The following is a 14,433-nucleotide window of genomic DNA, read 5'->3' as shown; positions in this document are numbered from 1 at the left end:
AGTTCACACACTTCCCCCTGACGAAAACTCATGAAATTTTGCACAAAATTCAAGATCGCCAAAATAGGAATTTACAAATAGTCCACATCAAAAAATTCAAAAAAATGGCTCAACAGCGCCCCCTGCAAAATCAAAATACATTGCGCCTATGGCTATACCCGAAAAATCAACTTTGTCGTAGACAAACGAAATTCGGGTGGTGGATAGGTCTGGTCGTTCCAAACAAAAAAATATATTACGCGGTTGCTAGGCAACCAACAGGAAGTCGGCCATATTGGACCAATCGAGCGACTCGGCACCGAGGACGCAATTTCCTGTCCTCGCATTTGAACGAACTCGTCCTTGGGCGTTTGACCCAGACTCACCAGAATCATTCTGTATCATCTAGACAAGTGCGACATTAAAAGTTGTTAAAAGCTTTTTTAAAGGTCAAACGGTGTTGTCGTGGCAATTGTCCAAATTTCGCGTTTGTTTTTGCGGCTCGCCATGTGATAATTCGCACAAACTTTGGCCGATTTCACTCAAACTTTAATCGTTGGTGGACACCCCGACCCTGAACAGATTCATATAAGAAAATCTCAAATGGGTGCAATAGCGCCCCCTAGGGAAATTGCATGGAAGTGCAAAGATTTACTTTGTCGTAGACATACAAAATTTGGGACACACATTCGTGACATGGTCTCGATCAAAAAAGTCAATGATGCCCCCATGCCATTTCCTTTTGCGTTGCCATGGCAACAAGCCAAACATCGGTGCTCGCCAATAGGACGCCCGACAAAAAGTTTGGCGTAAACAAACCAAATTTGGTACACAGATGCACCATGGGAATAGGAACAAAAAAGTATATTACACGGTTGCTAGGCAACCAACAGAAAGTTCGCCATATTGAACTGATTGTGCGACCTGGTGCCAAAGGGACATTTTCCTGTTCTCGTACTTGAACGAACTCGTCCTCGGGTGTTTGACCCAGACTCACCAGAATCATTCTGTGACATCTAGACAAGGAATAGGAACAAAAAAGTATATTGTGACCACGCCCCCCTGCCAAAACGGAAGTCCGCCATCTTGGATTAAAAAAAAATCTCAACACATATAGAAATTGAGGAAAAAGGGGTAGGGTTCAGTTAAGATTAGGGGTTAGGGCTAGGGTTCGGTTTTGGGTTAGGGCTAGGGTTAATTTTAAGCCTAGGGTTAGGGCCACAGGTAGCAGTTCAGGTGGGTTTAGGGGTTAGGGTGAATTTAGGAGTTAGATCAAGGGGTAAGGTGCCCTGGTGGGGCACGGCATGTGCAGGGCTCTGCGTGGTCGAGGTGCGGCGTGGCGTGGGCGCGGCGTAGGCTCGAGCGAGGGCCGATCATCGCCGCTTGCGGCTATATTTATTATTATTATTGATTTGAATGTAATTATGCAAATAGTAACTCTAGTTCCTTGACTTATTACTTACATTCAAGCAGAAGATGACAGAGCTGTGTGTGCAGTTGTTTGAAACAGGCTTGATTGAGCACAGGCGAAGACAAGCAGAGGTGAATTCATTCTTCACTGGTCATAGTGAGACCACAGCAGAGATAATGCACAAAGAAACTGAGTTATTCTGGGAATTTGACAAGTACCTCAAAGAGGTAAACCATTTCACATTTTGTAGCTAAACAGTATTAACTGCTCTAATGTAATATATGTTTTGTGTATCATTTGTGTCAAGTTGAAAAAAGAATCAGCAACAGCATTACAGACTGATCACAAGGCTGAGCTAAATAAACTCCAAAAACACTTACTTACACTTGAGTTCAAACTAATAAGTCAGATAGAGGTAGGTGTTTGTTAACCCTAGAATACATCTGCATACTCTGACATTGAACCTGTTCTTGTTCTAGATGATGATTAAAGAACTGGATATGGTCCTTACAGACATGGTTGGCACTCTCAGTGACACTGCTCAAGAAATATATCCTTTGTTCTTAAAGCAAATTTTCCAAATGTAACTGTATATTTTTTGTTTCCATTAACTTATCTCTACATTTGCACAATGTCGAGAACTTGAGGATAAATACCATGAGAAAGTGCAGGAGATTGTCACTGTTACTATTGAGAATGTGTCAAGGAACCATGGTGTGGAAGATTTGGCTGATGATGCAAAGATGGTACATTTTTGGAACAATTTTCAATTATATTTCTATTAAAATGAGGGTATTAACACAATTTGTATTTTTTCAAGGTGTTTTTAGACAAAGAAACAGTGATGAGCGCACTGACTACAGCTCATGAAAACCACCTCCTCACCATAGGAGACAGAGAAAATCAGCTGATCACTCATGCCAATTCCTGGAAGAGCAGATTCATCAAAAAAGTATGACTCTGACATAACAGATTAATTTAATCATTATGGATCACAAGTATTATGAAATACATTTTCTGAATACATTATTTTCAGCTCCAGGAAAAAGAACTCCAGCGAAATAGAATGGCCCTTTCCCTTATTATCACCTCTTTGGACAATTATGAGGAAGAGTTGCACAAATTATTCAATAGATGAATATATTATTTAATTTCTATAACACATGGCCAAACGAATAAAGCAGACCTTGAGAAAGCAACATTCTTCTTTTTTTTGTTTTGTTTTTTTGTTCTATATATAAACTTCAAAAAAAAAAAAAGATAAAATAAAACACTGACATCAAAACATTTCAGCTACACATCAGTTATCAGCATACAACCATACAATCACAGTTTAAATACATGTCCCATAATGCTTTTCGAAACATCGTCCAATAAGTTTCTAGCTCTGGTCGAGCTCCAATTTCCAGCCAATGAAATCGTGTGAGGCAGTGAGCTAAAATATCGGTCAAAGTTTTTTGTGCATGCAGCTGGCTTTAGTGTCAAAGTTCATGACGGTGGCTAACGAAGACAGTTTTGTGCAAATCATGCCTGTCCCAGTGGAAAGTCTCGGCTTCCCCGGCACGGCCTGTCCACCCTCGGCATCTCTTCACCCGCCTGCGCCGATCAACACGCACCAGCTCGGGATCAGCACCACTCTGCTGTACAGCGGCTCACGGTTTCGGGGTCACCAAAAGAGTAAAGGAAACGCCTATGACGTTGAGGTCGATTTGCAGGTTTGTTAATCACCCATATGTTGACGTATGTTGAGGGTAATGACATTTTGATTAATCCATTAATAAAGCTGCAGTGGAGTGCCCCAGCCCTGGTGGCTACGTTAGCCTGACGTACATAGCAGCCTACATTCTCGCTGACCCAGTTTAGAGATAACCGGGTGGGCGGTTAGGTAAACTAAAGAAAAACTTGCTGTATTTTAACAAAGTCAGACAAAGTGATTTTAAACTCACTGATTATCAATCCAAGACTAAGAATTTTGTTACATTTACAAGATCAACTAAAAAGAGAAGGCTTCTATTCTTTCTTGTATAAAATATGTGCAGCATGTGTCCAAGGAGGACTCTTATGTGTGTGGATATTTGAAGATCAAAGGGCTGACAGAGGTAAGCATATGTGTGTCAACTGTATACTCGTGTCATTATGCAACAGGGGATCAGCCAAACATGGCAGCCAGAAATATGCACAACATTTTTTTCTAGCTTTTACACTTTATACTGTATGGGTGTATGCATTTCTGTATGCATTTAACCCTGTTCTGCTTCTCAAGGAGTATCCCACTCTCACAACATTTTTTGCTGGGGAAATAATCAGTCGGAAAAGGCCATTTTTAACCAGAAAGTGGGATGCAGATGAAGATGTCGACAGAAAACACTGGGTTTGTACTGTATTATCAGTGGCATTGTTAATTTTGTTTTAGATATCAATCTTTATTTACTTTTCCCACTCAGGGCAAGTTTCAGCCTTTTTGCAAGTATGCCAAAAGCTTTAATAGTGATTGCTTTGACTATGATGTGCTGGAAAAGAGTGATTATATTTTTATGCGGTGGAAGGTAAGATAGCTGTGTGTTACTCCATTTATTACTCCATTTTTCTGGTCCTTTGTTTTCTGAACTTTGGCCTCTCCCCTTTTGACCCCCTGAAGGAGCAGTTTCTAGTTCCAGACCACACCATCAAAGACATCAGTGGTGCATCTTTTGCAGGTTTCTACTACATTTGCTTTCAGAAATCTACAGCCACTATCGAGGGGTATTATTACCATAGGAGTTCTGAATGGTAAATTTTTAAAAGGAAAAAAATAATAATAATAGTTGTGATTTTCATATGTTGCTTGCATTACTTTTTTTTATACTTTCAGGTACCAGTCTTTAAATTTGAACATCATTCAAGAACATAGTATGCCTATCTTTGAATTCCGGTGACATGATCATGAGGCGATTTGAGACGGGGACATTTTAAATATAAACCAGGCAAAAGATTTATTAAGCTAAGAGTCAACTTGTTTTCCTCCAGTCTGAAGACATGAGACAATAGAATGTGAAAGGACACAAGAAGACGAATGGCTTGATTTTTATGCTTACAAATTGGGTTCGAATTTTAGTATTTTTATTTAACTTATTATTTTTTATTTTTGTCAGTTTCCGTTTAAACACAAAAATATTGTCATTCAAATGAGGCATCCAGTTTCATTTAGTTTCTTTTCAAGGTGCCTTAAAGCATGTCATGAAAGCTGCAGAACCGAAAGCTGTGATCTGTTTTGCATAATGCTGTTTATTTTTCCTTTGTTTTATGCAACTATAAAACATGTTGTGTTAGTACATCAGAGTTCTATAAGGGTGTAATGTCCATAAAAATGTCAGAAATAATTTTCGATTTGTCTTTGCAAACAAAATTGGTATATTTTAAGTTATGAAGTTTTGGAATTTAAAACAAATCTAGGTATAAGAAGAATGAAATAAGAATGGAATCAAAGGCAGACCAAAGATATAGTATGTATATGTTAAGGAGAAATAAAAATGTAAATGCAATTTCAGTCAGTATTCACTTTGTAAGAAGTAAACCTTTTGTCTACGTTTTAAAATGCCTTTAATAGTGCCATCATTGACGAATTAAGGAATTTTTTTATATGCAATGTGAATTACTCAGGGGCATTCTTGATTATGACAAATCTGTGATTTTCTGTTAAAAAAAAAAAATCACTGACAGAGTTTTGTATGCGGTTTTCTTTCAGTACGCTCAATTGCAATGTGACAACTAGATGACACAAGTACACAAATGAACCTTGCAAGTTGTAAGATGGATGGTATCTGAGTTTTTGGTGACCATACAAAAATGACTCAGCGTCGTTATGAATGCGGAGTGTTACGTTACAAATAGACTATAACATGTATGGATTTCATGGAAAGAAAAGTTGCATTACGGAAACGCATTGTTATTTCAAATAGCTCAAATTCCTGCTGTTTTAAAATAGTTTTTCCCACGTCTGACGCTGAATGCCGCACCTTCTGAGGGCGGTTTATAAATTCACCTGCAAACGCATTTGAAGGACACACGTAGCCCAGGACTTTCTCAGCTTTTTGGGTGTAATGGATCCCCAGACTTACCCAATCAGCCTGCGTTTGACCGGCGTGATGCACAAGGAAAAGAAAAAGGTAGTAGGGCTAACTAGTTTTATTGGCATAAAACGTTTACATTCACTAGTGATTTACAAGTGATTATTTGTATTTCAGATGTACTTGGTGTCTGTGCTTTGGTCGGATCAAAATGAAATTGTGGTGTATAGAACGTTTAAAGACTTTGAGAAATTACATGTGAGTAAGCCTCCCACTTTGTCCAGAAATCCAAATTATTTAGACTTACATGACTTTATATTACCAGAAACAAATGAAGAAGGTGTTTCCTGCCACTAAACTGAAAAAATCTGAAAGGATTATTCCCAAATTTCGTTGTAAGTATCCTTACTGGCCACCTTGTTGATATCTTTGAAGTTATGTATAGCACAGTACAGGTACAATTATAAATTCATTTCAGACAAAAGAGTGGAGTGCAGAGGCCAGAAGACTCCAACCAAGTCTCTTGTGAGACTCAAGTTTCTACAGAAATACTGCAATGAACTGCTGCGCTGCGACCCCAGAGTCTGTCAGTGCACAGACCTGGTTCAATTTTTTCATCCAAACAAGCAGGATCTCCAGCCAGAGTTTTCTTCTAACAGGCAGGTCATTTCCTACAACAAAAACAACATGTATTTAACAAAGGATGGACGTGTAGCAAAAAAAAAAAAAATAATAATAATAATAATAGTTTTAATAATAATAATGATAATAATTTTTCTGTGACATTGTAGTGTCATGGTCATGCCTTTAAATGATAACCTAAAAGCAGATTTAGGTGGTGGAAATGTGACAAAACCATTTGTGACTGAGACCTACCGCTGCGTGGCTGCATACGAAACCAAGGACACCAAAAACAAACCATTTAAAGTTGCAGCAGACGAGAACATAGATGTACTTATTAAAGACAAAGCAGGTGAGAAATACTCTTGTGCTTTTTCTGCAGTACGCGCTTTATGTTTGTGAATTTACATTGGTATAGGGTGGTGGCTCATAGAAAATGATGAAAAGCAAATGGCTTGGTTTCCTGCTCCTTATCTGGAGAAACTTGAGGCTGACAGTGAAGATGAAATAGATGGGTCTACACAAAAAGGTAAAAGTCCTTCTGTTATGCATTAGATCAAGACCACCAGATGTCCAATTTAATTTAAAGCTAATTTTTATTATATTTTATTTTTAATTTCAGGATTGCTCTACACAGCAATCAAGAGTTATAAAGCTACCAAAGACGATGAGATCACAGTAATCATCGGTGCTGTTGTAGAAGTCTTGCAGAAACCAGAAAATGGATGGTGGTTTGTAAGGTAATCAGAATAATTAAATAACATTGTAATACTTAAAAAATCATGTCAATGGTTGTGTTTTCTTTGTCAGATACAAAGAGAAGGCAGGTTACATCCCCTCAATTTACCTACAACCCTACAACTACCCACATATACAATTGACACCTAGTCTTCCAGCGCGACAAAATTCACTTAATCTGGAAGTTCCCTCTTTGGGGCAGCATCCTCAATTTAGCCATTCCCAAGGAAACCTGCTGGAAATGCCATCATCCAGACCATCTTCACCACATTTACTGCAACCAGAAAGCAAAAAGAAGTCACGTTCTCTTAACATCCTACCAGCAAGTTCGCCAGCACCACTGGCTGTGGTTCCAGCTTCCAATGTTACAAATGGCTCTGTGCATCGCCATCCTCCACCAACAATTACCATAGAAATGGACGACGATGATGAGGGGGGGAGAAGTATCAACATTTACAGCCAGGGTAGCTTTGACAGTGAAAGTGATTTTAGTTTTAGTGATGACCTTAGCTGCTCGTCCGGAAGCTCTTCTCTAAACTTAAGTTCCACAGAGGATGGGCCAAGCTTCCGCCACACTCCTCCACCTCCCAACAGCAATCACCTGAGTCCATCCACTGGTGCCAGGATGATGTCAAGTGTTTCAGACCCCAACCTTTACAAGGGTCCCACCTCGCCAAAAGTACCGCCCAGGCCACGGCCACAGCAGATTCTGACCCGCTGTACAACCATCACCAGGAAGAATGCAGCCAAGGGGAGCAACACACACAGTGGAATAGCCAGTAGTTAGTAAAGCATGATTAGATACTATTGAAAAGTCTACAAGCTGGTATCATTTTGGAAAATGTTTTATTTGTAAACAACATACTAATTCATTATTATATAATCAATAACAAGTTTCTAATTATAATAGAAAGTGTTTATCATCTGTCTGATAAACAAATCAAGAAAATAAACATCTTAAATAAAAGGTTATGCATTTATTTTATAAACATTTGTGGTGTTAACAAAGTTTTATGTTAAACAAATTGTGTTGCTGTGCCAGTAAATCAAGGTCAGACAATAGACAGTAGGTATTTGCTTTGCTTCTTGCCTGTCATTAAAAATTCCTTTTGTTTCATTTTGGCTCCAAGGACAGTTAGTCTTTTAAAACAGTATGAAAAGATGTTAACAGCTTTCTTGCAGGTGATGATGCCAACAAGAACAGCCACAAAGGGCTATAGCATTTCCACATACAAGCGGTTCTTTTCACAAACTTGCTGACTTTTTCACAGCAAGTCAAGTCCTTTAAGATGAATGTATTTGTGTTCAGTTTGTGTGGTCAGCTGGCCAATGTCTGACATTGTGGGTTTGAAAGAATGTCCATCTCTTTAAATGTTGTGTGATCACTTTCCTCTTGTTCTTCATCTTCTGAACTCTCCTCACTTTCACAATGATTTCCATTTGTCTGGGCTCTATTTTGTCTTGTCTTGATGGCAGAGGCTTTGTTTGACACACTGACCTCCTCAGCCCCCTCATCCTCCTCCACATCTGAAGCACTGTCTCCTTCCTCACTGTCACTGCCACCTCTGTTGTCTTCATCACCCCTGTCTGATGGCTTTTCCTTGTCAGTTGCAGAGAAATGTTGGGCTGATTCAAGAGGAGAGGTGTCCATCTCTTCATCTCGGTCCAATCTAAAGCACATAAATGTTAAAATTTAGATTTGGGTTTAAGTTTTGATGTTTGTGTTTAGCCTCCATTAACATATCAAATAACTTATAATAAATAATAAATAAATGTAGTAGTAAGTTTGGTGACTTGGTGCAGGAGCAGCATGGTAGTAAAGTAAATAGTACCTTTTCATGGTTTCCCATTAAACAAACACTGTCCTTGTGTGGAGACCGAGGCCTTGGTTTCATTAATTAGTTATAGTATAGTAAATTCAAAAAGGTATTGTCTAGAATGCATGACTAGTCTAAATAAGAATTCAGCCTGTGCATTTTGAAGAAAGATTAATTTATACCCAGTAGGTGCTCCAACTACTCTCATTTTCTGCCACATGTAGTTCAAAAACATGGACGACTGCATCAACTTTCCAATCCTCTGCATGTGTCGTTCTGTGAGAATGAAAAAAATTATATTAATAAAATGTGTATGTATTGGATTAATTTCCCCAAGCTTGTCTTCTGACCAGTGTAAGGTATGAGGCCCTCCAGGTGTGCTCTGGTTCCCTGGTATTGTAGCAGCTCCTCTGGGGACAGGTGAGTGAGCAAGACCTGCAGCACGGCCTGGGCCTGGAGGCAGTTCCTGGCATTGGTGTTCCAAACCACACAGAATCGCAGCAGTGACTCTGACACACAGACACAACAATTTAGTTTTTTGTGGCTAAAATCTTGAAGGCAGAATTAGTGTGCTTATACCTTTTTGATCCTGACGAAGTTTCAGCACTGTCTTCTCTAACAACTCCTTACTTTTTTCTGCTTGCCAGATGGCTAAAATGAGAACATACCTGGCTTTTAATATTAATGATTAAGGATTTTCAACAGAATCAGCAATCAGTTTAGGTAAATTTAGTTATTAAGAAGCACAGAAATGCACTGAAAAAGCAGCAACTATTACATAAGGATTGTGGTTTAAAACTAACTATGCATTACTTTGATTCCTAATAAGATAGTTAAACTTTTTATTCAACAAGGGGACATTTGTTAACGTTATCTAATAAGGAAACAGTGCAATGCATAGTTTCAAACTACATGTTTCCTGGTTGTCACTGAAGGGAACAAGACTAACAATGGAAGAATTGATTTTGATGATTTCTCAACACTTTCAGCAAGATCAGAACACAAAGACACTGACAGAAAGAGGAGCAGGTCAGATAAGATAACCACAAAGAATGGTACATAGTGCAGTGTGTGCCTGATGGATAGGCATAAAAACATAGCACGACATAGTGAAAGTCTTACCTCTGATAACCATGAGCACTGTGTGAGGTTGGTCTAATGAGATTGCAAGACCAAGAGCTTTCAGATACTTCTTTTCATGAAGGAGGTTAGACAACTCCTGCTGTCTGTACACACAATGAAAATACTTTTACTTTATTTACCTTTATTTAAACAGGTCAAGGTATGCCATTCTTCTTATTATTAATATGACCTTATTAGGACAGGGGTGAAGAGGTACTTAATTTGAACCCCTCAAAATGTGTCTAAATATTAAATACGTCATAAGGATAAGTTAGCGTATTAGCTTGTAAAAACATAAATGCTGCTCAGAGTAAATATTTAAGAAAATAAAACAAATTTGTGTACAAATTTCACAAAACATAAAAATGTCTAAAACGCAACCTAAAGGAAACAATGAACCTCTTTGTCCTGGGTCAAGCTAATATTTGTCATCAATAAAAAGGTGGTCAAAACAATTTCAACACAAGCCATAAACTCAGGTGTATGTTGGCTGACGTCATCGTTCTCAAAAATTGAGGATCCTTTGCCTCCCCCTTTTGGTCATTTGACAGTGTCCGCAGTCCAAACTATTTGGTGTTTTTGTGTAATGTTCCTCCATCATAAAGTCAATAAAATTATTTGAATAATAAGGTGTATTGAGGGTCGTGGGTTTAGCTTTTTTCTGTAGCAGTATATTCATCATAAAAAATAATAATAATAATTTAAAATTTACTTGAGTATCTGGTCTTCTTGTTTGGCCTGTTCCTCTGCAAGCTCCACTTCAGTAACATCCTAAATATTAATCCAGAACAAAAGATATTGTGTATTACAATTGACACAACAATGACAATAAGAAACAATGGGTGTTTGACAGGGACTTTACCAGCCACACACTGATGTTGGAGTCTGTTGATCCTGTCACCATCTTATCATCCTTACGACTGTTGTGAAGACCCCACACTTTGTCTTGATGGGCATCTAGTGTCTTCACACACTCATTGGTTTTTATGGTCCACAGCTTTACCAGCCCATCAGAGCCACTGAGAAAAACACATACAACATACAAAAAAATCTATACCCAGATGAAGAATAAAGTACCTAACCTTCAATTTAAGTGGGCATCAGTACAGTTCCATCAACAGCCATTGGAAATAGAATATATGTGCAAAATAAAATATAATACATTTTGGAAAAGGTTAAAAACGACTTTAGGGATATTCAACTCAAATGACTGAAAATTTAATTCAAATTAAAGATCATGGTACACAGTATTATGACAACACTGGTGGTAAAAACATGAATAACAAAAACTACATGATTTTTTAACTTTATTTACCTTGTGAGCAGTTGTGTTCCTCGACTCACAAAGATGACTTTCAACACAGATGCATCGTGTCCTTCAAAAGTCTTGAAAACAAAAATCAATTTAAGTTCAGCATGCATAATATATTTGAATATGAATGGAACCTCATTGCACCTTTAGACAGCTGAAGTCCTGTAGACCCCAGAGCTTGGTGGTCCCATCAGCGGAAGATGTAGCCAAGACCTGATCTACCGGAGAGAAACAAACTGCCCACACGCCGCGCCGATGACCCCGAAACACCCCCAACAGACCTAGGCCTCCCTCACCCACCAAAGACCACAACTTAGCAGTGCGATCCTGTGATCCAGTCGCAAGCAGCTTGTCATTAGGCGATACTGCCACACTGTTTACATCCTGAGGAAAAAAAAAACGCTTAAGTGTAAATAAGTGTTGATTCATAAAAATGTTAAATTAACGGATATTGCAAAAAACACAACAACTATATTTTAAAAGTAAAAAATTATTTACACTCCTTGGAATTACCTTATCGTGAGCCTTCTCTGTGGTTCGGGCTGTGAGCTGGTGAATCTCTGTTCCAGTATCAGAAATGTTCTGAGGTAGATCCCACACCTTCACAGTACAATCCTGACTGCCAGAAACTATGAAGGATGCTTTCAATCTGCATAGACAAAATTGAGTTGCTTTGTTTTTACATCTTTAAATTTCAAATTTTCTGTTTATTACAGTTTATGTTCTTACTTAGAGAATGCAATGGAGCCTACAGCATTAGTGTGACTCAAGCCATAAGCCACACAGTGCACCTGACCATCACTGTCCATCTGCCACACACGCACTGACCGGTCCTGAAAGCAAACAGAAACTTCACTGTGAATCTTGATAGATGAGAGTAACTATTCTGAGATGCCAAACTGTCATTGTCCATTATATTGAGTTAACACTGACCTTAGCACAACTTGCAAAGAGTGATCCTTTTCTGGAAACATCCAGTGAGAGGACTATATCTAAAAAACATAAAATACAGTGCGAGGCCAACAATGTTTATAATATATTATAAATTATTCAAAGATTGTTATTTTTTCATGGGTAATTCTATGATGAAGATGAGTCGAAAATATAATAATTCAAAGCATTGCACTTATTATTCCAAATTTTAACAGAAAAATATAGACCCATATTTCTACAAGACATGAAGACTGACCTGTGTGCCCATAAAGGATTTGACAGCTGTTAGTTTTCAGCTCAAATACTTTGAGCTGGCAGCTGTTAGTTGCCACCACAATGTGACTGTCCTCTTTCCCCAGAAATTTCACATCCAGCACCTCATCATTGTAACCCACAAACTGAAAAATAAGAGTTATAGTCCTGTCTAAGTTGCAATGCAGAGGACTTTTAATCACAATTCAAGGTCAGTACTCGACACCTGCTGTTGTGTGGTCAGAGCAGGCAGTTGGTAAAGCAGTATGTTATGCTCAGCAGTAACTGCAGCAAGTCTGGAAGAAGCAGGTAGGTGAAGCAGATAAGACAGACTGCGGGGATCATCCTCCTTTTCTTCACTATCATCAGAAGAGCTGAGAGTAGAGGGGGCAGCCTGGGTAAAGACACAACGGGCTGTGCTGGCTTCCCATACTCTTAATATACCTATGTTGTAGAATGAAAAATAAATTGAAATGTATTAATAAATAAAGTATACTGGCTCTTTGTATTATAAAGGCAAGCATTTTACCTTTGCTTCCTGCAGTTATAAAATGTAGTCCCTCATTTCTCACACCAATTTCAGAAAAATATTTTTCAGGTAGCACTATCACACCTTCCACCGCCTAGAAAATAAATATGACATTAAATCAATACCAGATGACTCTGAAGGCACATAGCAATCACAAAGCCTACCTCATACACAGGAACAGTGCGTTTTACTTTTTGGGTTTTCAAGTCCCACACTGTACAAATTTTATCTCTTCCTGAACTGCAATGAGTGTAAAATAAAATTACAAAATAGAACAAAATGTATCCATTGTAAATGAAATGTTGGTCGGTGTGCATTCCCAATACCTGATCATAGTTTGTCCATCACAGCTGAAGCTAAGACCTGTGACAGCACTGTAGTGGCTCTGCAGCACACACACACACTGACTGGAGCGCAAGTCCCACATCCTGATGCCACAGTCCAACGAGGAGGAAAAGAGCTGTAGCTTCTGGGCATCTGGATGAAACTGAACAAGGCTACAAGGAAAGAACATAAATTGTTTCTTTTTTGTCTTAATTTTCTAACTATTTTACTGGAAAAACTGAAGTTCAACATAGTGTATCCTTGTATGCAACCTTATAGATGTTTACTCCAGTGAAATAAAAAAATGCAATGCAACAACTGCACTTACTGAACAACACCTGCAGACCCCTTGAGATTGTGAGTGCAGAATTGCTTTATCACATCCCAAAGTTTAATAGTTCCATCACACCCCCCTGCAAATAAAATATGCATTTTAATATATGATAAATGATTAAGACTGTTAATGACCAAAGAAGCACATAATTATCATCATAAAGTGACCTGTCGCTAGTAGAGTAGAGGTCACATCAAAGGTCATACTGGCAACTGGTGCAGTGTGAATAGCTTTCCAGGAGCGAGTGCACTGTGCTTGCCTCCAGTCCCACTGCTTCAGGAGCAGAGCCCTGCTGGCTGTAACTAGTAACTGTTAAGACAGAGAAAGAGGGAGGCAAGTAAATTATTAAAATATTTTTATAACTAAGAACAAGAGAATGGTAACTTTTCCCAACCTCATCATCACAGCTGAGAGAAAATGATGTTATGTCTTCTTGGTCATCCTAAATTAAAGACAGGCATTGGTAATGTTTGTAGTTAGACATACTATGCAATTTGTGGTGTAGTAACTCACGTGTTCAATTCTATGGACAATCTTTCCCGTGCAGATTTCTAACACATTGACATGTGAGCCACTAATACAAAAAATGTACTGCTCATCTTTGCTGACCTGAAATAAAACAAACAATAAGGAAGTCCCAGCTTGCATTATCAAATATTTCAATGTATGCATTTAGCCTCGTTACCTGAACCTTTCCACCTTTGTAAAAAGGCTCGATCTTGCTTAAAACTGAATAGCTGCAAACAGATAATGATTATTAATGGATTAATACAGCTAACAGCTCTTAGCACGTTATCATCTTATAGCTATTTATGTGCAAAGATATTGCTGCAAGAAAAGAGTTTTACACTTACTTTGTTTTGAATTGAAGGTTGGCGTTTGCCATAATTAATCAAGAACTACCAAACAAATGTCCGTTTTAAGAAAGATATGTATTTCTTTTTCAATCGCACGTTGGCTTCAGTCAACACATCCCACATGTGCGGGCCGTCGCACACATTACACGTCATAGGAG

At 38.4% G+C, this 14,433-nt stretch overlaps 4 protein-coding genes across 6 annotated transcripts; 3 read left to right on the top strand and 1 right to left on the bottom strand.

The window, feature by feature from the left end:
* The first annotated feature begins 731 nt into the window (after positions 1 to 731).
* Positions 732 to 2,584, top strand: drc3 (dynein regulatory complex subunit 3). Its single transcript, XM_055165403.1, has 7 exons — positions 732 to 806; positions 1,423 to 1,617; positions 1,698 to 1,805; positions 1,870 to 1,921; positions 2,006 to 2,136; positions 2,211 to 2,342; positions 2,427 to 2,584. The coding sequence occupies exons 1-7, from the start codon at positions 732 to 734 to the stop codon at positions 2,526 to 2,528; spliced, it is 795 nt and encodes a 264-aa protein (XP_055021378.1). The 3' UTR covers positions 2,529 to 2,584.
* Positions 2,585 to 2,794: 210 nt separating this feature from the next.
* On the top strand, positions 2,795 to 5,036 carry LOC110167680 (glucose-induced degradation protein 4 homolog). 2 transcript variants are annotated; one of them, XM_020933048.2, is made up of 6 exons: positions 2,795 to 3,105; positions 3,430 to 3,489; positions 3,654 to 3,761; positions 3,835 to 3,936; positions 4,029 to 4,159; positions 4,242 to 5,036. In XM_020933048.2, exons 1-6 carry the CDS (start codon positions 2,854 to 2,856, stop codon positions 4,303 to 4,305), a joined length of 717 nt encoding a protein of 238 aa, XP_020788707.1. In that variant the 5' UTR covers positions 2,795 to 2,853; the 3' UTR covers positions 4,306 to 5,036. The 2 variants fall into 2 exon arrangements, with proteins under 2 accessions (XP_020788707.1, XP_020788714.1); XM_020933055.2 differs by lacking the exon at positions 3,430 to 3,489.
* A 105-nt stretch (positions 5,037 to 5,141) lies between these two features.
* noxo1a (NADPH oxidase organizer 1a) lies at positions 5,142 to 7,719 on the top strand. Of its 2 annotated transcripts, XM_055165400.1 has the most exons (9): positions 5,142 to 5,270; positions 5,355 to 5,535; positions 5,614 to 5,694; positions 5,762 to 5,831; positions 5,915 to 6,095; positions 6,228 to 6,409; positions 6,476 to 6,586; positions 6,680 to 6,797; positions 6,868 to 7,719. In XM_055165400.1, the coding sequence occupies exons 2-9, from the start codon at positions 5,470 to 5,472 to the stop codon at positions 7,580 to 7,582; spliced, it is 1,524 nt and encodes a 507-aa protein (XP_055021375.1). In that variant the 5' UTR covers positions 5,142 to 5,270; positions 5,355 to 5,469; the 3' UTR covers positions 7,583 to 7,719. The 2 variants fall into 2 exon arrangements, with proteins under 2 accessions (XP_055021375.1, XP_020789234.2); XM_020933575.2 differs by having other exon boundaries at positions 5,220 to 5,535.
* Positions 7,625 to 14,433, bottom strand: tbl3 (transducin beta like 3). Its single transcript, XM_020933520.2, has 23 exons — positions 14,273 to 14,433; positions 14,104 to 14,155; positions 13,932 to 14,027; positions 13,813 to 13,860; positions 13,586 to 13,727; positions 13,413 to 13,497; positions 13,087 to 13,257; positions 12,925 to 13,000; positions 12,761 to 12,854; positions 12,458 to 12,675; positions 12,236 to 12,377; positions 11,980 to 12,038; positions 11,776 to 11,879; positions 11,560 to 11,695; positions 11,191 to 11,430; positions 11,050 to 11,120; positions 10,597 to 10,753; positions 10,447 to 10,505; positions 9,735 to 9,838; positions 9,192 to 9,263; positions 8,963 to 9,121; positions 8,795 to 8,888; positions 7,625 to 8,465 (listed from the first exon to the last, which is right to left on the bottom strand). The coding sequence occupies exons 1-23, from the start codon at positions 14,302 to 14,304 to the stop codon at positions 8,114 to 8,116; spliced, it is 2,763 nt and encodes a 920-aa protein (XP_020789179.2). The 5' UTR covers positions 14,305 to 14,433; the 3' UTR covers positions 7,625 to 8,113.

The sequence above is a fragment of the Boleophthalmus pectinirostris genome, unplaced genomic scaffold (genome assembly GCF_026225935.1).
Source record: "Boleophthalmus pectinirostris isolate CB_2022bp ecotype Guang Dong unplaced genomic scaffold, ASM2622593v1 HiC_scaffold_739, whole genome shotgun sequence".
In the NCBI taxonomy this organism is placed as follows: Eukaryota; Metazoa; Chordata; class Actinopteri; order Gobiiformes; family Gobiidae; genus Boleophthalmus; species Boleophthalmus pectinirostris.
The sequence above is the reverse complement of the archived record's forward strand: the minus strand, read 5'-3'. Positions and strand labels throughout refer to the sequence as shown.

Excerpts from the sequence above, each read along its gene's own strand:
- drc3 (XM_055165403.1), top strand. The coding sequence starts at position 732 with ATGGCAACAAGCCAAACATCGGTGCTCGCCAATAGGACGCCCGACAAA. Across the intron at positions 2,137-2,210 it reads TGGCTGATGATGCAAAGATG|GTGTTTTTAGACAAAGAAAC; the intron begins GTACATTTTTGG and ends TATTTTTTCAAG. Across the intron at positions 2,343-2,426 it reads AGAGCAGATTCATCAAAAAA|CTCCAGGAAAAAGAACTCCA; the intron begins GTATGACTCTGA and ends CATTATTTTCAG.
- noxo1a (XM_055165400.1), top strand. The coding sequence starts at position 5,470 with ATGGATCCCCAGACTTACCCAATCAGCCTGCGTTTGACCGGCGTGATG. Across the intron at positions 6,410-6,475 it reads ACTTATTAAAGACAAAGCAG|GGTGGTGGCTCATAGAAAAT; the intron begins GTGAGAAATACT and ends ACATTGGTATAG. Across the intron at positions 6,587-6,679 it reads AGATGGGTCTACACAAAAAG|GATTGCTCTACACAGCAATC; the intron begins GTAAAAGTCCTT and ends TTTTAATTTCAG.
- tbl3 (XM_020933520.2), bottom strand. The coding sequence starts at position 14,304 with ATGGCAAACGCCAACCTTCAATTCAAAACAAA. Across the intron at positions 14,028-14,103 it reads ACAAAGGTGGAAAGGTTCAG|GTCAGCAAAGATGAGCAGTA; the intron begins GTAACGAGGCTA and ends GTTTTATTTCAG. Across the intron at positions 11,431-11,559 it reads CAGAGAAGGCTCACGATAAG|GATGTAAACAGTGTGGCAGT; the intron begins GTAATTCCAAGG and ends TTTTTTCCTCAG.
- LOC110167680 (XM_020933048.2), top strand. The coding sequence starts at position 2,854 with ATGCAGCTGGCTTTAGTGTCAAAGTTCATGACGGTGGCTAACGAAGAC. Across the intron at positions 3,490-3,653 it reads AGATCAAAGGGCTGACAGAG|GAGTATCCCACTCTCACAAC; the intron begins GTAAGCATATGT and ends CTGCTTCTCAAG. Across the intron at positions 4,160-4,241 it reads TACCATAGGAGTTCTGAATG|GTACCAGTCTTTAAATTTGA; the intron begins GTAAATTTTTAA and ends TTATACTTTCAG.